Source organism: Myotis daubentonii, chromosome 6 (genome assembly GCF_963259705.1).
Source record: "Myotis daubentonii chromosome 6, mMyoDau2.1, whole genome shotgun sequence".
Taxonomy (NCBI): domain Eukaryota; kingdom Metazoa; phylum Chordata; class Mammalia; order Chiroptera; family Vespertilionidae; genus Myotis; species Myotis daubentonii.
Window position 1 is genome coordinate 8,858,853 of NC_081845.1, and position 27,829 is coordinate 8,886,681.

At 41.8% G+C, this 27,829-nt stretch overlaps 1 protein-coding gene across 5 annotated transcripts in view; it reads right to left on the bottom strand.

The window, feature by feature from the left end:
* The window catches only part of ESR1 (estrogen receptor 1), a 332,293-nt gene that overhangs the window by 179,692 nt on the left and 124,772 nt on the right, over positions 1-27,829 (bottom strand). For all 5 annotated transcript variants that reach the window (XM_059700044.1, XM_059700045.1, XM_059700046.1 and 2 more), the window contains one exon: positions 327-517. In XM_059700044.1, the coding sequence (XP_059556027.1) occupies positions 327-517 (191 nt within the window). The remainder of the gene's footprint in view (positions 1-326; positions 518-27,829) is intronic.

The window sequence follows — 27,829 nt, forward strand, 5'->3', positions numbered from 1 at the left end:
TATCCTATAAGCCTAGTTGCCAGCAACACATAGACCTCCACCAGCCATCCCCCAAGCAGGGCACAGACACTCTGAGCCCCAGTTACTGAAACCCTCTGCCTGTAGAGTTGGTCAAGACTGTCTGGATGTTGCCAAATGGAAGAAGCATAAGAACGCGATCACAGCTGCCCTGAGCTCTTGTCTCTTCTCCATGTTTCTAACAAAGATTTAAGTGGATCTGCTGGGTTTTGGGGTTTTGTGCAAGTGGCTGGTCATATGCCTTCCTTCCTCTGTTGCTTCCCATTTGGGATTCAAAATGGAATTTGTTGTTTTCAACACGCTATTACCTTGAATACTTCTCTTGAAGAAAGCCTTACAGCCCTCGCAGGACCAGACTCCGTAATGGTAGCCTGAGGCATAGTCATTGCACACTGCACAGTAGCGCGTCTCCTTGGCAGACTCCGCGGCCATGCTGCCCTTGTCACCGCTGCTGGCCAATCTCTCTCTGCCACCCTGGCGCCGATTATCTGAATTTGGCCTGTGAGAGAGAGAGAGAGAGGGGGGGGGGGGGAGAGAGAGAGAGAAACAAAAACCAGTGAATCCATTAACATTAGAAAAGCAAAACATGTACTCTCTCCTCTAAAGTATGAGAGGCTGGGGAGACGCAGTAGATCCACTTTATTCTGACATTTTGAAATAATGAATCATAATGTAAGCTAATCTTTCTTATCTCTTGCCGTCTGCCGCAGCAAAAGGTGTTTGCCTATTATATTAACCTTGAGGGGAAATTGTCTATTGCAAACTTGTTTAAAAAAATGAGCTGCCTACACTGGAATATATTATCCAGAAAATGACAAAATGAAATTAGCTGGTTTCTAATAGACTTATTCATTTGGGTGTTTTTTTCCCCAGGGATTCACAATGAACTCAGCACCATTAGAGAGCAAAGCTTATTCCAGTTCCAGATCACACGAAGGGTCTTTAGGAAATAGAGACAAAGCATCAAACAACTGGGACAGCTGCAACTCCAATGAACTGATGCAAACATAGCACATGTGTAGAAAGATAAACCAGATTTTATGCCATTGTTACCACGTAACCCTAGATATCGGTTTGTATAACTTGACTATTATTGAGGATACTAGCAACTATTCAATACTCCTCTGTAAGAACATGCAGAATGAAGAAAGCAGAACATGGATGGTTGCATCAACCTTCAGAGGTTTTGTGAAGAAAGCATATCCCAGAAAGAAAAGCGAGAACCGAGGAAATGGAGGAGTAAAAAGTTTTAAGGAAGTAGAAAACTTAAGGAGAGAGTGATCAATAGTGCCAAATGGGGCAGAAAATCCAATAAAACGAGGATTGATAGAGGGAAGTTAGATTTGACAAAGAGGACACTTAGCAAGGAGTTTTGGTAGATAGTGGGGGCACAAGCGAAAACCCAGTGTGTGGACAAGTGGATGGAATATAAGAAAATGAAAAGGAGTGAAGGCCGTTCCTTTGAGAACTCGAATGAGGGTGGGAAGGGAAAGCTAGGGTGGTCGCTAAAGAATATAAAAACAAGCAAGGAATTTTAGGATGGAAGAGACCTGAGAAGGTCTCATGTAGAGTGAAGGAACTGGTCAGCAGAGAGGAAATGGTTGAGGGTACACAGAGGGGAAAAGTAGAGCAGGTGGGATTAAAAGCACAGGTAGAAGGAACAGCCGCAATGAAGATACCTTGAAGACTGAGAGGAAAAGGTAAGAAAAGTAGTAGGTGCAACTAACTTTGCATTAACCGGTATAGGAGCAGAAATTATAGCAATCCAGGATTTGTTATGTGCAACCAAATGTGGCATAAGGAAACTGAGCCCAGCATAGTGCCTGTTATATAGTTGTTACTCAATAGATATTTGAATGAATAAATAGAATGTTCCAGGGTGTAAAGGGGGGGAAAGAGAGTGAGAAAAATAGAAAGATGTTGGAAGAATAGGTGGAGTAAAGGTTCCTATAAAATTTAAAGAAAAAAAGAAACCTAGGATGAAATAAAGTGAATTAAAGACAGAGCTTCCAGGTCTTTCGGTTAAGGAAGCTCATGCTTCCTACTTCCAGTCCCCACCCAAATAAATAGACCACACTGACTTTCACTGGTCCTCCCCTTGTAAGTCCTGTCTTCCCTTTCAGCTCGAATTGTATAACCCTTCCCTGCCCTTCTCACTTGTTAATATTGCCCACAATTTTGTGCCAATGGTTCTCAAACTACCCTTGCCATAAAATTCACAAAATACCGGCTTCTTGGGTTGAGTGTGTCTGACTTTGCCATTTTTCCCCATTCTAAATTACTTAGCTCTTAGGCTGGCAGCCTCCAATAGGAGTCCTTTATTTTTTAATATCCTTAGAGAGCACTAACTTGGCATTTTCAAGCCTAGTTCATATTCTATGGCCCATGTCTCTCCATTTCATCACCATGCTGTCCAACTCCTCCCTATTCCCAAGAACTTCAAATCTTTTCACTGTTTGTTTACTAATTTCTTATGCATGATTCGAGTCAGTAGAAAGCAGCTGTGAATATTTAACTACACAAGCTTATTGCTTTAGGGGGTGGAGAGGGTGGTTAGCAAGCATGACATTGACAGGTTCAGTGTTTTATAAATCTTAGTAAGTATGTAGCCCCAGTATCCAGCTCAGAGCCCAGCACATAACAGGTATTTAATACATGATGGTTGAATGAATGAATGAATGAATGAATGAATGAATAATAGACGCATTGGCAAAATTTCCAAATGTTGGGTATCTTTCACCCACTCCCACATGATAAAATACTGCATTTTCTAAAATTGTGGTTAAGATAACATAACATAAAATTTATCATCTTTACCATTTTTAAGTGTAGAGTTCAGTAACATTAAGTATATTCACATCAGAGCACAACCAATCTTTAGAACTCTAAACTCCATCTAACAAAACTGAAATTCTATACCCATTAGAAACTCATTTTCTTCATTTGCTCCACCCACAAGGCCCTGGCAACCACCATTGTACTTTCGGTCTCTATGCAGTTGTCTACTCTAGATAAGTACTCATGTAAGTGGAATCACATATATTTGACTTATTTCAGTTAGCATAATGTCCTCAAGGTCATTCCATGTTGCAATACATTTCAGAATTTCCTTTCATTTTAAGGCTGAATAATATTCCAATGTATGCACATACCACATTTTGTTTGTCCACTCATCCAGCTATGGACTTGGGTTGCTTCTATTTTTGACTTTTGTGATTAATGTTGCTATGAACATGGATGTTCAAATATCTCAATGAGACCCAGCTTTCAATTCTTGTGGATATAGAGACCCAAAAGTGGAATGGCTAGATTATAAGGTAAATTATATTTTTAATTTTTTGAGAACTGCCATATTGTTTTCCATAATGGCTGCACTATTTTACTCCCCCATTTCCAAGGGCTCCAATTTCTCTGCATCCAGTATTTTTTGTTTTATTCTTTTTTTAATAGTAGCCATCCTAATGGGTGTGAGGTGACTACTGCAATTTAAGGTCACCTTTTGCATAAATTCCTCTCTTCCAGCCAGTCCCAAACCCCACACACTCGAAATAATTTATCCCTATTCTGAACCCGAGAGCAGGTTTTTGTTCACTTTCTGCAACTTGCTACCCTACTCCTTCAATTGTACATTCTCTTGGTTACTATCTGCTAAGTTCCTTGTGCCTTATTCATCTTTAGAACCCCCAGTGTTCACAGCATAGTGCCTCATCCACAATAGGGTCCCAACAGATATTGATATCAAATGAATTAATCACCAACTGAACCAATAAAATGATAATGTCACAATATAAATGGAATAAGGAAATGTTGTTCTTTAAAGTATTGGTGAGAGATATAATAGAAAAGACCATGTTCCCCAGATCTAGTGGAGATGTTTGCAATGCTTTTTGTCTACACTGTATCTTTGAGATGGCCCTGGAATACTAAAACTCCAATGCAGACATAGGGCCTAAAACCAGAAGGTATCCAAAAAGAAAAGAGTAATTACACAGGTCATATTTCCTCTCCATAAAGGAACTTTTTTATCCCATTTGGAAATTCATGTATCTAACATTGCCAGTTATCACGTTAGCCAAGCCCTTCTCTATGAAGACTCCCAAAATGCATTGTCATGAAGATGACTATCATCCAGATCAAGCTAAAAGGCAGTGGGATACTCTCATTGGTTGCAGAGCCCCGTGGACCTCGAAATATGTTCAGGATGTCTTGAGTAATCATTAGGCCAAGCTAATTCAGCACAACTGCCTCCAGACAGAGAACTGTGTCCTCACAATGCAGACGAACTTGGCCTAATATCTGCCCTGGAAAGGAACAGAGTGTGAGGTGTCCATATCTGGACTCAGAGCAAGCCACCTGGGGTCAGATCAGTCCCCAGCGATAAGCCTTTAGGGGTCCTGGACTCATCTCTTCCTGCTGCCCTCTACCTAGCCTGGCCTGAGTGCACCTGTCCTAGACGTGCCATTTCGGGCTTCATATCTCTTTGGTAGAAAGTGCTTATATCATATTAGGGCAATCCTTCTTTCTCCCACCCAGCCTCTGAGGCCCTTTGCTTTCTCCCAATTTTTATAGGACCAAATTAGCTACTTTCATTTTCATGTTCTTAAGGTCTTCAGGACCCACCTTCCCAATAAGAGGCTTCAGAAACCCTAACCATACCCCTAGCCTCTTATTCTAAGTGCATATTTAACTAATTCTTTAGCCATATTGCTATAACATCTCCCTCTTTACAAAATTCTCATCACTTTCTCACTGAATCTTTATAGGTGTTTATCCTGGGTAGTTTCTCATAAGACTCAGACAAGAAGTCAACTAGTTTATCAAGCTATATATTAAGAGATTAGATGTTCTTCAGCCTTACAGATACCTTTAAAGATTCTCTAAAAAGAACTAGAGCAGGAACTTAAGCAAGAAATGGAGAAATGTTTTGCATCCGTGAATTAACACATCATTACTCTGAGGCACATAGTGGCAAAGGAACAGAGCAATGGTAGAGAAAAAGATGACAGAGCGTGAAAGATCAGACAGCAAAACACAACATCACTGCCCCTATGGGAACTAGACACCCAACTGGCTCGATTTAGTTCCATTTTCATTATATCAATTGACTACTAACCATTTCCAAATGGATGCCCCACTGATATCACAGATTTAATATGATTAAGAGATGTCTGAAGGCATTCAAATTGAATCCCGAGAGTGAACACACTTGGACCAAGTAAAAGCAGACCATAATAAAAAGTATTTGCCAGAAAGATTTCCATTCATCAAAGGGTAAGTTTGAAGCTCAACATAATCAAATACTGTTGTTTTTCCAACCATAAATCATAGTACCAGCATCCAAAAGCATATTCTCCTGATTGGCCAACCATTTTAAAAATTTTTAAGAGCCTTGGTTTGTAGAGGAAATATTTTTTATAAAATCAAATTAAAGAACCAACAGATATCCAGCCCCTAGAAAGGCAGCACAGTTACTAGCTGGTGGATAACTTCAAGAGGCTCCCTCACCAAAGGCAGTCCTCAAAGTTATGTGCAAGCAAAGTTTCCTATACCTTCTCTTCATGGCACTTTCCACATTTTCCAGTCCTCTGTTTGAGTGATTGTTGACAAATATATTCCCTCTAATAAACAGTAAACTCCACAAAGGCAGGGACCATGCCTAGTAGATTCTTGATAAATATTTGTTAAATGTACCCCCTACATCTAACCCATCATCAAATTTAGTCAATTATTTCTTCAAAACACTATGCCTATTCTTCTTTGCATCCCTTATTTTCATCATTTCTGCCTGAGAGATCAATACTCCACATCTGAATTACTAGAATTAGTCTCCTGTCCCCCATCATTCCTCAAACCCATCTTGCCAACCACTGCCAAGAGAGTCATCATAAAATACAACATTGATCATTCAATAACTTCTTATTGTCTTTATCTGTGGATCATTATCTTTCTTTGGGGGGGGGGGAGGCCGGAGGGGGGGGGCGCATTAATTATGGACCAGTTTGAAAATGCTGTGAAAACCCTGAAACTATCTTTTCTAGAAAGCACACATAAAACACACTCTCAAACTTCTGCCTACAATTTCAGGGGAGTTCTAAACCAGAAGAATTCAAGCTTTTAAAAAAAAAAACAACAAAAAAACCATGAACATAGAAAGAATTAAGCCCAAATTCTTGAATTCCCTGCTCTGATCAATATTGGTCTCTTTGTAGCTCCCTACGCAAAACTTTAACAAATCCACCCTGAGAATTGCTTGCACTATGCTCCCAGGATAGTCACTGCCTCCCATCACCCATACACATCTCATCTATCATATATAACCAAGCTTCAACTCCCATCACCCACAGGCTTAAGTACAACAACTCGTACTGGCTCAACTTCAAATTCTTACAACACTTAAAGTCTTCACCACTCCTCCTGACACTTAGTTACACCCTGGCTTATATTTATCTGGCAACTACTCACCCCGATTTCCTTTGCAATGTTTTCTTCCTCCACCAGGCTCCCAAATGACACTGTTCCCCAGGGTTCTTCCCTCGGCCCTCTACCAACCTCAGCTGACATTTTCTCTTTGCAGAAAGCCCAGCCCTATGTGTAGCCACACCCGACTGCCATCCCACTCCCCTCTCCGGGACCTCAGACCTAGACGTAATTACCCACTCTGGAGTACCTCTAGAATAGCCCAGAGAAACCTCAAACTGAATGTGTGCCAAACCAAACTCAGTATCTTTCCCCAAAAGCCTGCTTCGACCCCTGCACACCCATTTTGGTCCTATGGCCCTATGATTCACCTGAGGCATTCAAGCATACTCTTCCCTCTGCCTGGAACACCCTTTCTCATGTCTGAATAACTCCTATTAATCTTCCAGTTTGAAACTTAAACTTAATTTCCTCCAGGGGACTTTGCTGACCTCCCTGAGCGAGGCTAGATACACCCTGAACTGCCTCTATTGAAGCAGAGGTCTCTCACTCCCTGCGGTACTGTGATTAGACATATACACTGAGTGGGCAGATTACTATGACCACCCCATCAGCACTTCCTTGGGCCACCTTTTGCCTTTAATACTGTGGCGATTCTTCTTGGCATTGACTTCACAAGATGTTGAAAGGTGATGCGAGGAATCTGACACCATGCCTGATGAATAGCACTGTCCAGTTCTGTGAGATTTGATGGTTGTGGAATCAGCTGCCTCATGGCTCTTTTAACTTAGTCTCACAAATGCTCAATTGGATTGAGATCTGGTGATTGTGGGGGCCACCTAAGCAAGGGAAAGTCTCCCTCATGTTCTTGAAACCACTCCTGCACAATACAAGCACCGTGGCATGGCGCATTGTCTTGCTGGAAGAAGCCATCTCCATTGGGATACGCCATCAACATGATAGGATGAACTTGATCAGCAACAATACTTAGGTATGTTGGGCTATTCAGACATTGTTCCACACGAATTAAAGAGCCCAAATCATGCCAGGAAAACATGCCCCAAACCATAACACTGCCCCCACCAGCTTGAAGGGTTGTATTCATGCATGTGGGGTGCATGCTTTCATGCTGTTTCCACCAAATTCTCACTCTGCCATCTGCATGATGCAAGTGGAAACGTGATTCATCGGACCACATGACTTTTTTCCAATGCTCGACTGTCCAATCCTTGTGTTCCTGTGCGAATTGGAGACGTTTTATCTTGGTAACTGCAGACAGCAAAGGTGTTCGAACAGGCCTTTGGCTTCCATATCCCATACGATGCAGTGTACAGCTAATTTGGCTACAAACATCAGGTGGTCATAATAATCTGGCCACTCAGTGTACATTTGGTCTTTATTCCTGTTTCTTACACAGAGCTCCTCGGACCCTTGGAATTTCCTAAGTTATGAGAGAGAAAAAAGTGTTTCTCTCTCTCTCTCTCTCTCTCTCTCTCTCTCTCTCTCTCTCTCTCTTTAAATCTTCACCCTCTTATACTGGTTAGTGTTTTTTCTTTATAGCACTTACTGCTCCCTGACATTGAACCACATTTTAATTGTTTGTTTTATTGTGTGTCTTCCCCACTAGAATGTAAGCTTCATGCCCCCAGCACCCTGAAGAAAGCCTGGCATGGAAATAATGGTTAAATAAACAAGTACATAAATAAGTGATTGATGCAATGCACTAACATTTTGCTGTGCTCTGTTTAAGTATCTATCTGACCCCATACACCACAACCTCCACCATGGCTAGGACTGTGGTCTCTCAGCTCCCTACAAAGCATAGTTGGATGCATAGTTAAGTGATGAATAAATATTTGCCGTCTGAATAACGACACAGACATGGTGAGTCTTCTCAAAAGTCTTCCCAACTCCATGCCTTTCCACATCACAAACCCACCCTCCACCCTACAGCAAGAGCAGAACGGACTCCTGCGTGCAATCCTTCATGTCTCCTCAACATCTGTGATAAAGCTTCTTGATCATCTTTGACCTCAAGAAAATACCTTATTAAAGATGTGCAGACTTTGCTTTAAATCTTTCAGGTATTCTTGTGCCTCCTGAAGTCCATGCATGGTCTCCCCAAAAGACTTTCAGACTAAGACCCCCTCCCCCCCGCAGCTTATGGGAGAAAAACAGTTGTCTCTAAGCCACTGTGACCCGGCTTCTGTCCCATCTCCAGCCCTAACCCTCTCTCTGACGGGGATTTTTTATGTGTCACCCTTCCCTAGCCTAGCTAGTACCTTGTTTCCTGTCATGGCCTAAAAGCAAAATTCTCCTACCATGAAAATGCCCCCTTCCCAGGTAGCAACCACTGACTTTCTCAATAGAATCCACAAATGTTCCTGGGACATCAAATATGTAACTATCCTGAGTCCTCATCATCATCATGTGTGTTCACAGTGAGTCCCCACAAAGAGATCTTGTTATAGTCACCTCTGCTTCCCAGTTTCCAGCACAGTAGTGACAAATGGTAAGTATTCCATAGCCGATTGTTAAGTGAGTAAAATTATATGTTCCATATTGTATGTCTTGTTCTCCCAACTAGGATGTAAACTTTTCAAGAGTATGGAAACTATATTTTGAGCATTTTTTATCACCCCCAAGGCACCTGGTGGCCAATAAATACTTACTGGATAAATTAACCAATAAAGAATTAATAATAACTTTGCAAGAGACATAGCTGAATGTATTGCAATAAAATAATACTGTATCAAGCTGCGAAGTCAACCGATGATGGCTTTCTACAAGTATGTACCGATGTCCAAGCCAGTCTGAGTGTTTTTCTTGTGTACCTCTCTCTGCTTTAAATATCAATGTAGGGGAGTATATTTCTTGATTATTTTTCTTAATCCTTACTGGAGGATATTTTTTCCATTGAACTTTAGAGAGAGTGTGGAAGGGAGGGAGATGGGGGAAAAGAGAGAGAGAAAGAGAGAGAAACATCAATGTGAGAGAGACACATTGACTGGTTGCTTCCCACATGAGCCTCAACCAGGGCTGGTGATTAAACCTGCAACTGAGGTACATGTCCTTGACTGGGAATTGAACTCATGGTCTATGGGCCAATGGTATAACCATTGAGCAAACTGGCCAGGGATATCAATGTTTAAGTGGGCATAAAGCTATAAGTGGTTCATGCCTAGGCCAGTATTTATCTGTGGGTATTTCTACTCTCTATGTAATTTTGTATTTGGATTTTAATATAATCTCTATTTATTTTCCAGGCAGTAAATAGATGTTCATAAAAAGAGTGGACAAGTTGACCTAAAATGGTAGAGTCTAGAAAGGAAAAACCCTGAATCTCATTCCTAGAATAGCTCAAGTTAAATGACTCCTGAGCCAGTTTGAGGCAACCCTGTAAAGCATGTTATAGTTAGATTCTGCTTGGCAAGTTAAAATTATTTCTGAATGACAAAAATAGTCCTTTCAGCTCTTTTGGAAATTAAAGACTCTAGCTCCTTTATGCTGCTTATCTGAAAACTTTATTTATGTCTTGCTTCATGTTATCTGTTCAGTGGGTCTAATTTTTATTTGTATTTATTTTCTTCTACTTAATACCCAGAGGCCGGCAATGTTCTTTCCTACAAGGTGCAAAAGAAAACTTCTTCCAAAAAAATGATGATAGATGCAGCTCAACACAGTGTCACAAAATTGTCCAGGGAGAAAGGTACAGCTGCTATTTCAGCTTCTGCCAAAGTTCAGACCACAACCCTGGACTTCTGGAAAACCCAGCGTGACCTTTGGTCTAACGAGATAAAAGGAGCTGGGGGAGGAGGCAAGCAAACTTTCACACTAAATTGATGGTTGCGGCAGCACTATTTTAAGTGCTTTATATGTAATTAACTCATTTAACCCTCAAAATGACTCTAAGCAGTACCATGATTACTTCAGTTATTTGAGAAATGAGGTAACCAAGGTACAGAACGATTAGATAACTCAACAAAGTCACACAATCAAGAAACTGTGAACTTAAGGACTCAGACCTTCAAGCCCCAAGGCCCAGGCTCTCATCACAAAATGAAATCCTCAGAAACTCCACCCAAAAGGCATCCCAGGTCAAGGGCAGAGTATGTCACATCTGGGAACAGAGTCATTACTTGAGACTTTATCCCTCATCAATAGTAATCCCATTAGAAACTGCCTGCAATGATTTATCACAAGGCCAATAATACTTTTTGGAGAGGGAAAATGGAAATTCAATTTCTAGTGCAAAGGATGAGAATGCTGTTTAGTTCCAGGAAATGGACTTAATGAAGCTGATAGTCATACTGGAAAATGGCTTGATGAAAGTTTGAATATTTCCTAAAAATATGATTACAGATGTGTCTTTGTAACTTCACAAGACAATAGAAAATGATGTGTCATTAATGTTCCTCTTCGAGAGTTCTGTAATTCCTTATGCACAAAGAACATCAGCATTCCTCATTGAAAACTCAAGGCTCCCCTTAAATGTCAAGAGGTTTTCCCACCCACTTAACAAAACTATCCTCACCCCAAAATACAAGCAAGTATTGAATCTCTACACTAATGGGAAACAAGAAGAGCCTGGCATGAAGGTCCCTAAACAATGCCATTTAGTCAACATCTTTTTACCTTTTATCAGTTACTAATGTGTAACCAAATGACCTGATTAGAGTTTCATCACCTTTCCTTTCTCTACAAACCAATCTCTTACAAGTGCTAATGGGCGGTGAGGACGAGAAGCCCAGAATGGGATGCAGAAACCACAAGGCACATGGATTACACAAGAGGCAAGTCAAGAGGGAGCTGTGGTTTGACACCACACCTTTGTGAAACAAGTATCATTTCTAGTCTGATTTCCACAGAAAATATGACACGATAGTAGGAGAATAATAATTGACTCCTATGCAGAAATGTTAAGAAATGCATTCATTCGTTCAACAGCATTGCATAAGCATTGCATAAGCATCTACTTACTAGCATCCTAGAACAAAGGACAGATGGGGAAGGAGAAAGAAAATGTGGGGGAGCCTCTGCCCCAAGCAAACAGAACTCAAGGAGGAAGACTTAAGCGTTTTGGAAATAGCACTGAAGGCTGAGCTCCAAATACCAAAACCACTCCTGCTCCAACACTGGCCTCTGGTCTGCTTTTAAGTGCGATTCATCCATCATCCATCATCCAGTTTATGATCCTACTCGAGAGATAAGGACAACATGTCATCACATAAAAAGCTCCACACAAACACATCCAGCTTTGCAAATGGAATTTTTTTACTTACAAAAAGCATTTGGGAACCTGTCTGCCATTAGGGATCACACTGCTGCAGATGTAACAAGCTTCGGGATCAAACGAGGGAAGCAGGGCACCATGGTGGGAAAGTTCTAGAGTGAGTCAGAACTCCCGGGTTCCAGGCAAAAAGCTGCCAATAACAGCTGCGTGGCTTACGTAAGTCACCCAAACTCTGGGTCTCGGTTTCTTCTCTGCAAAATGACAGGTCTCGACTATGTTTTCTAAGCTCCTTTCCAGCTCTGCGGATGCGTGGCCGCGATGCTGTCCCATGCCACCAACCAACAATAACATCTGTAGCCAGCTGGGTCTCGCGAGAGCACAGCCAATTTTTTAAAACTCTTTCCCAAGAGTATTCCTAGTAAAATGCATAAAGGATGAGTGGGGAAGAGGTGGTATTTACTCCAGAGCATTTAAGTCTGTCATCATGAAGAGCATGACGTGACTTCCCAGCAAAGCACCACTCCTCTGATCCGAGGCACAAGAAACCCTGAAGAAAAAGAAAACTAGGAGGAAGGGAGGCAGGAAATGGAGAGACAAAGAAAAGAGGGACAGCACTTCTGCATGCTTGGCATTTCCTTCGTTCCCTGAGCTCTATCAACAATGACTGAGGTGGGAACTTGAATAGACGAAAATGCAGCTGAGATATCAAAGGCAAAGTAAGCTTCAGTCACGGCCCGCGCCACGGCCCAAGTAGCATACATGGCTGGACAGAGTTCCAGAGCAGCTGAGCCATTCTGGATAGGAGACCATCTGGATCAGGTTTAAAAAAGCTCTTTTGCACAGAACGACTTCATCCGTGATAAGGCCAAATTTTCAAACATAATCAGTGACCAGAAATGTTAACACCTCTGGGTATGTACTAAGGGTTCATGTAGATGTGGAAGCTAAAACTTAACCTTCGGAGTTGTTCTCCTTTTATTATTCTTATCCACCCGACAGAAAACAAGCTCAAAAGCAGCCAATTCTTTTGCTGCTGAGGCAACACAGAAAAAGTCTTGCTAAGTCCCCAGAAGACCCCGTAAACCACCCTGGGGCCTAGACACGACAAAGCAGATTGTGACGCTGGAACACGTGGGATACGCACACTATGTGGATGTCACGGAGAGACGATTGGGTTGGTGTGTGGTACCCCCGACCCCCCATCACGGGCAGCGGTTCTCTATCGTGCAGGGAGTTTGGGAGTTTGACGTGCTATTAGCATCCTTTTGGCCGAGGGTAAGTAACATATACAAAGCGCTCTCTGGAGCTTCTTGGCCACTTTCTCCAAACTCATCTCCTGCTTCTCCTTCAATCACCTTCCAGGTGCTTTGTACGCCAGCGGCCAGTTCTGTGCACATCCCATCCCTGCCATGCCTTTGCTTCCTTCCTGCCTTTGCTCACGCTGTGTCCTGCCAACAATGCCCTTGCCCAGCCACTGGGAGCCTGGAGAAATCCTAATTGCTCTCACACTCAACTCCTCCACTTTGCTACCTCTACACCTTGTGCCGCATGTTCTCACACCCCTCCCAGCCTTCACACTGCATTGCAAAGAATGGTCACACAGCTTTCATGCCTGTTAGACTGTGAAACCTTGTGAACAACATCTAATCTATCGGAGGCAGCCGATAAATCTTTCGAGTTTATTTAAATTGAATTCCATTCGGTTGAATTGTATGAAACTAGCGCCATGATAGTCTTTGGAATAATTAAAGTACCTTGAGAGGTTGGTACATCAGGCCTGACATGTACCCAACTGCCTGCCCAGATTTCCCATAGACAAGAAGAGATAATAAATAGAGCAAAAGAATTCTCAAGTGTGGGTAAGTCACTCCCAGTTTGCCAGAATTTTTCCAACCACTATCTAAGGAACTCTAGGATAAGTTACTTAACATGTCAGCAACTCTATGCCACTTAGCATCATTTGAAAATAGAAATAACAATACTTTATTTAGCTGGGGAATTGGTGGCATTGAATAATGTTTCTGGAAAGAAACTAAAAATCCTGAAGCAAGATGTTAGTCTTTAAAGAGTATTTTGAAGTGTGTATGAGTAATCTTCCAATGAATGTATGACAGTGAAAAATGAGTTTAATTATTCTCCAATCCTTGACTCCTCTCTCACATGCTACATCACAACTGTCAGGAAATCCATCACCTTCAAAGTACCTATCAAATTCTTGATATATTTTTTTAAATCTTAACTTTTAAAATATGATAGTGATAATGTGGTTGTGTTTTAAAAAGTCTTCATCCTTTAGAATTGAACATGGAAATATCTACAAATAAAAATAATCATCATCAAACTGGGTGATAAGTACATGAAGGGTCATTATATCACCTCATTTCTGTTAAGATTTAAAAACTTTCACAATAAAAAGTCAGATTAGGTCGTTTCTCTCTTCAAAATCCTCTACTGGGTCCCCAACTCCTTTGGAGTAAAAGCCAGCATCCTGATCATGGCCTTTAAGGCCCCCACTCACTCTGACCCCACACTCCTCTCCATACTCACCTCCACCTTCTTACTTCACTCCAGTCAGTCTGGCCTCACTGCCGTACACACACTCCAGGCATGTCCCTGCCTCGGGGCCTTTTCACTGCTGTGAGCCCATCCTGAAATGCTTTTCACTGGCATATTCTCATGGGATCCTTCCCTGTTTTAAATCTTTGCTACAAGGTCACCTTAGCAATGAGACCTTTACCCATTTGTCTGATTTGATCACAGGTCTATTCCCAGTGCCTGACATAGAGAAGCTGGCCAATAAACATTTGTTGAATGAATGAATGAATGAATGAATGAATGAACAGGGTGAACTTAGGTGGCCATTTTACAACATCAATAGGTAACAGCACATCAATAGGCTGCATTGATCTCAAAACCATATTGCCAAACAGTGATTTCAATTATTTCTTAGATCAATGGTCCAATGTGGTGACCAGGAAGTCAGCAGTTTTCTAAAGCCACAGAGTCTCAAGTACCCAGTTCACCTACCAGATCCTGAGCTGACCCCATACTCCACCAGCATCAAGGACCTCATCAGCCAGCGTGATAAATGCCCTAGCCTGCAGCCAACCTCACCCTCTAACATAGTGACACTCTTGAAGATCAAATCCAAGGATTACAATAGCTCAATAAAGGCCTGGCCCATCGCCTCATTATTGCAGTGGCCCTCATACAGAGTTCGAACTACTGGTACCCCAACCCCCCAGAAGAACTTCAGGGCTAGGGTTCCAGGGGTCACTGCCACTCTCCAGAATGAATTTGCCCTAAAATCTGCCTGGGCCCTGGACAGTGTGGCTCAGTTGGTTGGGCCGCGTCTCGTGCACTGAAAGGTTGCCAGTTTGATTCCTGGTCAGGGCATTGCCCAGGTTTGGGGCTGGATCCCCTGTAGGCGGTGAGTGGGAAGTGGTCAATGTTTCGCTCTCCCATCAATGTTTCTCCCTCTCCCTTTCTCTCTCTCTAAAAATAACAAAAAAATTTTTTTAAAATCTTTCCAGGATTGGTATATTAGCACAATCAAAAAAAGGTTGTAAGTTATAGGTATATTATGAGAGACACTTTCAGATGATTTTTAAAACTAGCTAATATTGAGAGTGGAATTAATAAAAACTGTGAAAGGAAAATAACCAGACAGAAACGGGTGCCTCGCTAATCTTTGGACGCATCAGAGCCCCAGGCCTCCCAGCACAGACTGGCGAGTTCCAGCCGCTGCATTTGCACGGCTTCCTTCCATTTCTGGACGGCGTCCTCCGATGGTTGTGTAGACAGTGGAGTCAGAGGCAACCTGAAGTCTCTGGGGATAAGAGCTCAGATTCCCAGTCTCTATCCCACTTACTCTATCTTCCTGCAAGAGTTGGCCTTGGTATTTATAACTTTTTGTATTTAGCTGTTCCTGACTCTTCTGATGCAGTTTTGCAAGGGTGTAAGGATGGCATGAAGCCAAAAACAATCAACCAAACTGACCTCCGATTCACTACCTTCCCTTCGCCCCTGCTCTGCTCACACCTGGCTCACATCCAATTGGGGCAAAATCACTCAGCTGTCAGCCAGTGGCCTCGGCTGTCACCCGCTGAAACAACAAGCTTCCTAAGTGGCTGAGAACCCCGGAGAACACACCTCTAGCCTTGCTCCAACTCTCCCCTCCCGCTGTGCCTTGAAGTTTAACTCGGAATTCTTCACTGTCCTGGGGTTAGAACTGAGTAAAAGGAGATATTTCCACTGAGCTGGGGATTCTCGCCCACACTTCATTTGCCATGGCCTCACCAAAAGACTTCAGAGTATTTCTTACACACGGATAGCTACCTGGCCCACCCATGCTCAGAGGATTAGAGCATCTCCTCATCTCACTGACTGCCGGGCATCTCCTCTTTCACACCTTGATTTCTTTTTGTTTGTTTGTTTGTTTTCTAATCCTCATCGAAGGATATTTTTCCATTGATTTTTAGAGAGAGTGGAAGAGAGAGAAGGAAAGACAGAGAGAAATATCGATGTGAGAGAAACACATCAATTGGTTGCCTCCTGTAAGTACCCCAACCAGGGCCTGGGCCGGGGAGGAGCCTGCAACCAAGGTGCGTGCCCTTGACCGGAATCAAGCCTGGGACCCTACGGTCCACAGGCCAATGCTCTAACCACTGAGCACACCAGCTAGGGCTCACACCTTGATTTCTTTACAAACCCCCTGTGTCCATGCAGTGGAGATTCCCCATGATAGACCCCCTCCCTACTAGCCCATAGGTAGCCATGCATCCTGGCCCCTCATGTAAGACACTGTCTCCCAAGCCATCATGGCTAAGCTCAGGTTCTCCTGCTCGCAGCTCAGCCAAGCCAACGTGCTGCCAACGCGAGGTAAGAGGAGTGCAGATCGGTTTAATGTTTTACCTAGGGAGGAGTTGTGCTTTTCTTCTAAGTCATTTACACTTTGGGAAGCATTTCAGAGAAGCATTTTTTGAAACTATTTTCTGAAATCCAATAATGCCACAAAACTAAGAGAATTCCCCCAAAACAACCAAGAAACGTGTTATTTCTGTAGCACTAACTATATTACATAGAAAAGCTACCTAATCTGAGGCCCGGGTCTTTGACTGGATTTGACTCCTGAATTTTCTCCTCATGCAGAATTGTTATATTGTAATATTCAGTTGTAATATTTCCCCTTGTGCTCCAATTGCCTATCTTTTCAGATAATAGAATGAACAGCTAGGTCTTTCTGTGTTTACTTTAAAGCTAGATCCTGAATTGTAATCAATAATGATGGCAAAAATAAACATGCAAATTCTACAGTGGCATGTTCCCTTTCCTGGTAGGAAAAGATAGGCGGGCATCTGTATACTAGCTGGAGGGGGGAGCCATAAAAGATAACCTTCAGGCCCCCAAAATAAAAACACAGTAAAAAAAAAAAAAAAAAAAAAAACCTGAAAAAGAAAAGAGAAACAGTTAACAGTGAGGCAACATAGGTAGGGCTGCCAGATTTAACCAATAAAAATACAGATACCCAGTTAAATTGAACTTCAGATAAACAACAAAGAATTTTTTTTAGTATTATATCACATGGGACATACTTATACTAAAAAAAAAAAAAAAAATGCTTTGCTTTTTACCTGAAATTCAAATTTGCCTGGGCATCCTATATTTTACTGGGCAACCTGAAACAGGGTGCCTTTAAGAGAAGGCTCCGAGATACCTCGGGCCAGCAGAGATCTCAGAGTTGAGCTCAGGACAGTGGGGAAGGTTAATGATCACAAGCTTCACCATGTTTTTCTCATCAAGAGATAAAAGTCTGTATTGGACAGAAGTAGGCAATTTTGAAGGTGCGTGGACTCTTGGGCCAAGGCGAGATCACATTAAACACCCATTTACTGAAATTACCTGGGTGTTTAAAGACAAACGCACCTTCTGACTCACACCGTTTAGGTCCCGGGTAAGCACTAGCTGGCACAGCGCCAGGAGGCCTGTGGCTTTAACTGGTCCTTTTCACCTTCTGTCTTCCTGCTGTGGCTCTCCTTCCTGTAGATCCGATTAGAAAGTTTGAGCCTAAACTCTGAGATGGTTAAAATGATCATCTTCCAAGGAGAAATATTGACTTAGAAAAACCTGCCACTGACTTAATCATCCTGTCTGTGTTTCTGCACCACCTGCCTTGCCTGCAAAGTGCCGGCAAAGTGCCACCAGGATGCAGAAGGTAGGGCTAAAGCCTCTTACAACATCCCCGTGGTTATTACAATGTTATCGACTGTTTTCTTCCTGTACTTCACATCCCCACGACTATTATAACTGTGTGTGGTGCCAGGTGGGTACTGGAACTATCAGCGGAACACTTTGTAAAGTATATGGTTGTCTAACGCTATGCTATACCCCTGGAACTAATACAAAATAACATTGAATGTAAACCATCATTTTTTAAAAATTAAAAAAATAATAATAAATACATGGTGGGGTAAACGTAGGTTTACACCTGTTTATATGGAAAATAATAATTTGATACAATAATTAATAAATAATATACTACAATAATTAATAAATAATAATAAAGAATAAACTGTTTCGGGTACTCACAACTATAAACCTACTTTGCCCCACCCTGTAAATAAATAAAAGTAATGGCAAGAGGGGAAAAAAATCATTATGGTAGTTTTGTTTCCATCCTCTTAGTGGAAGTCATTTTGCTGAGAGGATATTGATATCTTTGTTGCCACCAGAAGAAAATACATTTTGGGCTACAATTTTTGCTAAGAGAGAAAATAAGTGGGAAGGCCACTTCAAGAAGTCTGTACTAAGTTCTACCACCTCAATTGTTTGTCTTTCACACATATAAAAGTCATAGAATGCTAACAAAAGCATGTTTCATTCCTACATGCTCTCCTTGTGTTGCAAACTATAAAGTTATTACTACCTCCTTTTCGTTGTCAATTTAATATTTTGACAATTCTAACAGTTCTTTAACTCATTAGTAAAAATGAAAGTGAAAAAATATTATAGTTTTAATTTTAAATCTTATCCTGATAAATATAAATTTCTACAGAAGAAATGGTGTCAAATCAACTTGGCTTAGTACAAGTATTACCCATCAGCCATGTCCTGATTTAATACATTTATCAGGAACATTAATTATATTTATGACATATGGTTCCATTAATTGCCATTCTTATTAAACTTACATTTCATTTCCTGGAACAATATTAAACTACAAGAGGAAAAATTTAATAGTAAACAGTATATAGCCAACATAATTAGCCTCAGCGAAGACACATGTTTTTCAACTTAAGGACCATGTTACAAAAAAAGTGTCTATTGTAACCTGGCTGCTGGATCAAGCACAGATTGAATTATATTTTTTTAATTTTGCCAATACTAAGGTGAAATATCTATTATGAAATCATGCAAGTTCCATTTTCACATTGGAAATTGTGGAATAAAAATAGCACCTAACTGCTTTAGAAATCTGAAAGTAGTCCTCATAAGTCTCAAGAAAAATCTGGTAAAGTAATTCCTAACCTTTAAGCCCTGGAAACAGAAAATAAGAAAAACAAGAAAGGAAATCGTTAATCACAAAGGAAACCAGATATAGTTATTAGAACTGAAAGAAGACAAGGTAAGTGGTATAAGAAATAAGTTCCCACTAGATCCTTAAAGCTGAAGTGGCACACCAAGGTTAAAAAAAAAAAAATTCACAGGGACCATATGCCAATTAAACAGATGGCCTATGTAGACAGGCATGGCCAGTGCGTTCGCTTTGGCCATCACTATAATTTTATAGTGATCAGCACCAAGCGTCATCCCTTTATCCCACTTTGCTTGAGCTTTGGGTCCACATACCAGAACGACAGCAATGAGTCCAGCATGGCCTCTATTCCTCAGTGGACAGAGGCTGGTCATGCCTCCATCTGTTAAGTGCGGAGTAGTGGGCTGGAGGCAGACAAGGTTCTAGTCCTGCCTCTGCCTGCCCTTCCTGGGAAACCGTGAGCAAGTCCCTTCACCTCTCTAGACTTCTGTTGCTTCATTTGGAAAATACAGAGACCGGAGCACACCATGCCTAATGTCTCTCCTAGATTTGAAATACTGTGATTTTATTACTTTTTTCTGCAAAAAAAAGGGGGGGAGGGGGTGAACCAAAATTCCACTATAATTCTGTCCAGATTTAAAATTCTTGGGTGGGTTTCACATGCATAAGGATGCTATCAGGAAGTCTTTGTAGGATTTTATTTAATGGCTCATTCTGATATTAGAAGGGAAAACATCCCCCCTACTTAATGGAAACTTGTTTAAACATGCTTTTAGCAAGCATCTTAAAAATAGCCATTTTCCATAAAACTAAAAGAAGTAGCCTCGGGACATAGCCTACGATTAAATCATTGTCACAACTGGCTCTCATCAATAATAAATCAACAACAATTGCGGTCGCGGATGCAGAGAAAAGGAAACCCTCTGGTACTGTTGGTGGGAATGCAGAATGGAAAACAGTATGAAGATTCCTCAAAAATAAAAAATGGAACTTCCTATGACCCAGTGATTCCACTTCTGGGAATATATCTTAAGAAACCCAAAATACTAGTTCGAAAGAATATGTGCACCCTATGTTCATTGCAGCATTATTTACAATGGCCAAGATATGAAAGCAACCCAAGTGCCCATCAATAGACAAGTGGGTAAAATGCTGTGGTACATATATACAATGGAAGATTACTTGGTCATAAAAAAAAAAAAAATGAAATCTTACCATCTGCAACAACATTGACGGGCCTAGAGGGCATTATACTAAGTGAAATCAGTCAGTTAGAGAAAGACAGGTACCATATGATTTCATGTATATGTGAAATCTAAAGAACAATATAAACAAAGCAAACAGAAACAGACTCATCGATACAGAAAACAGACTGATGATTGCTAGAGGGGAGGAGGCTTGGGGGACTGGGTGAAAAAGATAAAGGAATTGGAAAGTACAGACTGATAGTTACAAAATCATCATGGGGCTATAGAGCACAGGAACTCTCTATAGATAAAAGGCTAATATGCAAAGTGTCCCCTGGGGAGTTTGAGACCGGGAGTTTGATCACTCGCTAGGACGTACGCTGACCACCAGGGGGCGGCGTGGAATGAAGGAAGGCCCAAGAAGGCCCAGGCTGGCAGCCGAAAGGCCCTGATCGACCCTGGTCGCCAACCAGGCCTAGGGACCCTGCCCACACACGAATTTAGTGCACCAGGCCTCTAGTATAGTCAATAATATTGCAATAATTATGTATGGTGGGTAGTGAAAATATTGGGGGGGAACACTTTGTAAGGTATATGATTGTCTAACCACTATGCTGTACACCTGAAACAAATACAAAATAATATTGAACGTAAATTGTAATTTTAAAATTTTTAATTAAAAAAGTAATAAATCATTGTCACAACAGAATATAAAGATATCACAAGGAATTAACACACCAACTGCTGAGTAAGTCTATCAGTGACATAAGACATCCCGCCAGTTTTCTTGCATAATTAGTGGGTTAGAACTTGAGCTCCAGAGTCAACTTCTAGATTTAGAATCCCCAGTCCTCCATTATTAGCTGTGTGACCTTGGACAAGTCACTTCCCCTCTCTCAGTTTTAGTTTCTTCTCCAATAAAACGAGAATAATAACAGTGCCAGCCTCTTATGGTTGGTGTAAGGATTCAGCAAGATGATCATTTAAGGCTTTCAGCACAGTGCCTTGTGCACTATATTCAAAAAAATACTAACAATTGCTATTATCACGTTATTTCTCTGATTCTTAGCAATTTGCCCTTATTTTGTTAATTCAACAATGTAGCTGTAGAAATTACTAAACATTTATTCTGATCAAAGAACTGGACTGGAACTGAAGAGAGTACCAGGGACTAAAACCCAGCCTCTCTTCACACCCCTGCCTTGCCCTTCCTGGCCTGGCCAACTCCTTCCATGAAACCATTCTGGACCTCAGCATCCATAGACGAGGGCCTGTTCTTCCTCTGTGTCCCTGGTGGCCCCTCCTTTATCACAGTTCTTATGACAAGTGTATGACAAGTCTATTCACCTGACATCTCCCTCATTCGACTATGAGTGACTTCACGACAGATGAAGTGTCTAATCTCTGTATATACAATACAAGTCAGTACATGATTCAATAAAGTGTGCTGAGTGAGTGAATAGATATATTAATTAATAAAAATCTATTAAATTAATATATACAATTAATAAAATTCATTAAACAGATGAGGGAAACAAAGCTACCTACAACCATAATGAAAGGCTTTCTGTGGTGATTTCCGTGGTAGAGGTGGCATCTGAGTTGAGCCTTGACTTCTGGGTAGAATCAGCCTAACAGAGACGGGAATAAATGGTACATGTCAGGGATGAAAGTAACTATGAATAGCAGAAGTGGGAAAGTGCCATTTAAGTATGGTTTGAACAAAAGCTTCATGGAGTGATGGGAGGAGTTCAGCTGGAATTAAATGCCACACTATGGAATGTGCATTTGACCTATGACTAGTGAGAAGCCACTGCAGGCTTCTTTAAAAAGCAGAGGAAAGGACCAGCTCAAACATACACTCTGGTATGTCAACTATGCCCTGGGAGGAAACCGAAAAATTCAAGTCTGAAAGCTCACAAACCGAAAACCCAGTAAGGAACCGATTGCAGCAATAATAGGGAGTTGGCCATGTGTAGAGAAAGGAGACAATAGCAGGAGAGATATCTGAGAAGAAACTTCTTGTCTGTGTTAAGACGTGCTAGAAAATGACTAGTATTGCATCTCTGTGAACGACAGTGTTCCACATGAAAACTCTAGAACCTGTGACGGCTTCTACAAATTCCCTGATGACTCTGCTAGCTATTCCCTCGTGTCAAACACAGACTTCTTAGAAGACGCTTGGATTCTGCCTAGAAAAGCAAGTTTGGTTTCATCAATCACAATTGCTGAGCATCAGAAACAAAGAACAAAGAACCAAAGAGCCCTGGGCTGGTGAGTTGATAGTCCCCCATTGTGTGGGGCCTGGAACCTGGATGCGAAGTGCTGCAAGCATTGGAGGAGACCCATGTCACATGAGGAAAAGAGCAGCCGTGAGAACTGAGCAATGTGGGAAAGCCTCACCAAACCCTGCCCTGGGCTCGGGGCCAAGGCGGGGTGCCTGCATGCCTGCTTCCCTTATCAATAAGTGAGTCTTCTAAAATGCAAAATGGGGCAGGATAAATAAAAACAGAATATGTCCTATTGGCGGACAGAATTGTGCAAATACTTCATGATGGAGAGAAGCACACAAGGAGAGCTTTAAGTAAGTCCTCCATATTGGAGACCTCAAGGAACTTCCCACGCACACAACTGGAAATTCTGTGCAACCAATCAAGTGTACTGATATTTAAGATTTTAAAGTTTCATACACAATAATAGAGTCTGGCACGTGGCCACTCTCTGAAAAACTAAAGGAAAGAGACGCCTGTTGGAGGCGAGTTCGAGAGCTTCCATTACCAGCGATTATCTAAACACATAACGAAAACCTAAACCGTGCAAGCTGATTGGCCGTGGTGTCTATTGGCAGCGTGTTTCAGGTTGTCTCCTAATTTCATCTTCATATTCTATGGCAAAGTCTGCGGTCTCATATTCTTCTTCAATGTGTCTGCTTTGTATCTAGTCAATATCCATTGTAACTCCCTCCTTCAAATCTTACATTGGAAAGATGAGTAGAAAGCAATGGTACTGTCATCTTTCCCCCTCAGTACGCCTTTTACCCTCTGATTCTGACCCCCAAGTGGCTCAAAAAAATGAAGACTTGCAGTCAGGCAGATCTAGGCTTGAACACTCCTATTCAGGGTAAACTCACAGCCAAACCCTGAGCACCCTCTCAGACCTCTCCAAACTGCACAACCTCATCTTTAAAAATGAGATGCATGGTTGGAGGGAGATTAATTATGACCGCACTTAGAGAAATGCTGTCAGGCTGCAAATCAGGGGACTACACAGGAGAAAAAGCCCAAGGAGTTTTTGGCTTTGTTTTGTTTTTCTAAATTGCTTATTCCCACTGCAACCCCAGAGCAATTATCAGAACCACTCAGATGTGGCCCAGATCCCAGGAGTTTTTCAATCATCTGGATGATTCTGAAATCATCCTTGATTTTACTGTGCAGCCAACGTTGAAAATTCATCGTTGTAGAAGCGCTATGATTGTTAGCTTTCGTCCCTCATCCTTCCCCAGTTCCTTTTCCTCAAAGTACACAGAAGTTCCCTCTTTGCCCTCCGCACATCCTACCGGCTTTATAAACTGCTACGTCAGTTTCAACAACTTCCCTCTCTGGGATCACTTCAGTCCACAGTCCTTAATGCCCCTTCCTCCTTGTATTGATTGATTTTTTTCCTTATTTGGAGTTTATGACAGTTGCTTTGTTTTTGGTTTTCTAGCATAATACCTCGCATATATTAAGCATTTCAAGAAATAGTAGCTCCCTGCTTTCTTTAGGAAAAGCTTAACTTCTAATCACAATAGGATATTAGGGTTTGTCTCTTGAAGGCAAACTAAGCAAACATAGGGAAATTCCAAATGTTCCAGATTCATATTCACCTTCTCCGATGTGTGGTTGCCAATTCCTGTCTGAAGAAGTAATGACAAAATGATGACTGCTATGCCCTGGGCATGTTTTCAGCTCTTGACAACTATAAACTTCTTTAATCCTCACAACAACCAAAAGATGCGGGCCCTATTTGGATTGACATTTTACAGACCAGTAAACTGAGGCACATTGAGCCGGAGATCACAAGTAGTCAGGAGTCACCCAGAAACCTAAGCTGCCTGGCTTCCCGCCCCGTGCTTTAACCACCTGTTATAAACATCAGTTCTCACGGTTGGCGGTAGTTATGTTCTATAAAATGGTCACAAATACTGAATTAGTGAATGCAGGACCGTTGCCCCTAGGAGAAATACAGAATTCAAAGGCTCCGGTCATAACATTTTCATCACCAATCAATGCATGGCCTTGCTGTGTGTGATTCTGTTTAAAGACACCTTACTTAACATACATTGTTGATTCATGAGCATTGAACTCATGGCCAACAGCACTCATGTGTGAATGAAGCTGACCTAACACTTGTATTTTCTCAATAAGACACACCACAGCCTTCCTGTGCTTAGAAATACTGGACAGCACTTCAGGGCTATACTCGGGGGTCATTTTTGAACAGCAAAATCACCAACAAAAAGCACAAGATAATTTTTTTTTGTAAGTGGCACTAAATAGACCTCGAACCGGACACTTGTTTACAGTAGGAGCTGAAACCAGAAGGCAGAGCGTCACCTCGTTTGACCTCAGCTGGGGACCGGCATGCCGGCCGATGACTCAGATTTTTCACCACTCTGTGCATGTCAGCGCATGACCCAGAAAGTGTCATGAATATTGATTTTGGGGTTGCAAATACATTTTAGACAGTAGGCAAATTTGTAAGTACAGAATCCGGAAATAATGGGGGTGAGCTGGACTTGGAATGTCCTGGGGAATCCTTCTCTTTTTAGGAAGGAAGGGGGGATTCACAGAGTCCCCACATTCTTACAATCACAGCTGACGATCCCTCCTGAATGGCCTCTCTCCCAGCCAGGAGACCAGAGCGATCACTGTAACTGTGCTCCCTGCCCACCTCAGCAGCCAGTCGCCCAACTCCCAGCCCCTCCGGACGGGCACGTGCCATGCACTTTGCTGAGGGCGGAGAGAAGCGCAGCACCGAGAGTGATGGTCTCTGGGCCACTGCTCAGGGCCCCCCTCTCAGAAACCAAAGAGGCCTCCCACAGCCCCACACCTTCTCTTCAGACAACCACAGGAAATCACTTCTCCATGCAACTAAATTGCCTCTTGTACTCAAATTGGAATGTAGATCCTTTCTCGCTGAATTGCTTGAAATATTCCAACAGACATAAACCCAAGCATTTGTAAGGTCTTCAAACAACAAAAGCAGAAGTCAAAGTTAGCATATGGGAGCCTTAAGGACTCTCGAAATCAGTTATGCTGATAACAGTGTTGCTTTACAAAAGCTTTACAAAAGGAATAACACCACTTCACATACCTTCATGAAATGAGTTAAACAGATCGCGGGCACACCTACAACATTTCAAAAACGAGTGGTTTTGTTAGCAGAGGGGGGAGTTACTGTCGGCTTTACGTGCCGTGGGCAAGTTCTCATGGACCTGAAACCCAGGAGACAGCAGCCAAGAAAGTACTTGATCTCCACACCAAATCCGCACGCGGAAGGATGAGGCCCTACCTCCCCATTCATGCCGTAGCATTCCCTGGCTGCTAAATGCTAACACTGATACAGGAACTGCTTGGCATATAAAAATGCATTTTATGTCATCTATGCCATGGGTGAACTACACAATTTGGAACAAGGTAACCAAATGAATGAATGAATGAGATGTCAAAGCAACTCCACTAAGTGAAGGTTTCTTTCTCATTTTGTGTGTGTATATGTGTGTGTGTATTTAATATTTTTATTGATTTCAGAAAGGACGGAGTGGGAGAGAGAGTTAGAAACATCAATGATGAGAGAGAATCATTGATGGGCTGCCTCCTGCACACCCCACACTGGGGATTGAGCCCGCACCTGGTAGATGCCCTGACCAGGAATCGAACCGTGACCTCCTGGCTCATAGGTCAATGCTCAACCAGTGAGCCACACTGGCCAGGCTCTGATTTTGTTTGTTTTATGCTTCTATGCTTATGGATGGGGGGGAAAAAACCTCATTTTCTAAAACTTTCCATGTAGTTAATGCCACTCTAGAATGTTAAGGCATATTCTTATACCACTGGCTTACCAGTGCTGGTTAGGCAATCTATTGAGTCCTATTTCAAATTTCATTAAAATAAAATAAAAAAATAAACCAGAAAAGATGGAAGGGAAAAACTAGGAATATACAGATGGAGTGAAGAAAGAAAGAAAGAAAGAAAGAAAGAAAGAAAGAAAGAAAGAAAGAAAGAAAGAAAGAAAGAAAGAAAGAAAGAAAGAAAGAAAACTTGATACAGAAAACGAGGCCTAACAGAGTGTAAAGGGTCTTAGAAAAAATCCAGAACCTTTATGTCAGAAAGTGAGTCCAGCTGCCTAGAAAGCTGCTCAGAAGGCAGTGCCTGGCGCGCACACACATGGCCGCAGGGCCCTGCCCACGCTGCACACCGCTGCTTGGGCAGAGGTGAATGAGCCTGGCCAGCCAGGCAATGCAGGCTGGGTTGCAACCAGGGAATGGGAGTGGGGGTGGGGGGGACCTTTGAACCAGACAACCCTGCAGCTTCAGAGCCGGCGGTGAGAATCTGAGACTAAATGGCTGAGGCCTTCATTCTTCTTGTAGCTGACAACATTTGGAGATCTCTCAAAATAAATAACCGCATATGAGTGTATTGAGGGCTCGTTGATAAATGACCAGCCCTCAACGTGTCTTAATTAACTTTATTAACTTAAAGTGGACTATAATTTTCCCAAGTGTAATTCATAGGAGGTCCAGAAAGTAGAAAATGACCAGACCAGTAGCCTACTATCTATTAAAGACAACACTTTTGATGAAAGTAGAGGATGTTATGGAAGCAAACTGAGGATACAATTTATCCCTCTAAACAGTTCAGAGGAAAAATGAAAAGAACCCAGGCTTGTTTGGGTTTTTCTTTTTTAATTTTCTGTGTAGCAATTAGAATTACTTATTCAATTTATGGTATAAAATTATTGATAATATCATTATTGAAACTTTTGACAATTTACTTAAATTATAACTTCACAAAAATGTGAAGTACACTAAAAGATTCTATTTCTGTACAGGATAAACTTCTCTGGCTATATAATAGGCATCCAGAAATCCGACCCACCAGCACTTCATTGCTGCCATCATCATCATCCCATCATCATCATCCCACTACCACCACTACCTCTACCACCATCATCATCATCACCCCATAATCATCATCATCACCATCATCCTCACCACCATCACCATCATCGATTCTACTGTCACACCTTCATGTCATTTATAAGTCTCAGGCATACCCTTCCTTATTTGACCTAGCTTCTTAAAAGTATTACTTTATTAAACTACATAAAATAATGTTGTTTGGGACCAAAATAGTTTCCTTTCTAATCTTCATATCTTCAATAGGGTCTAGGCATATA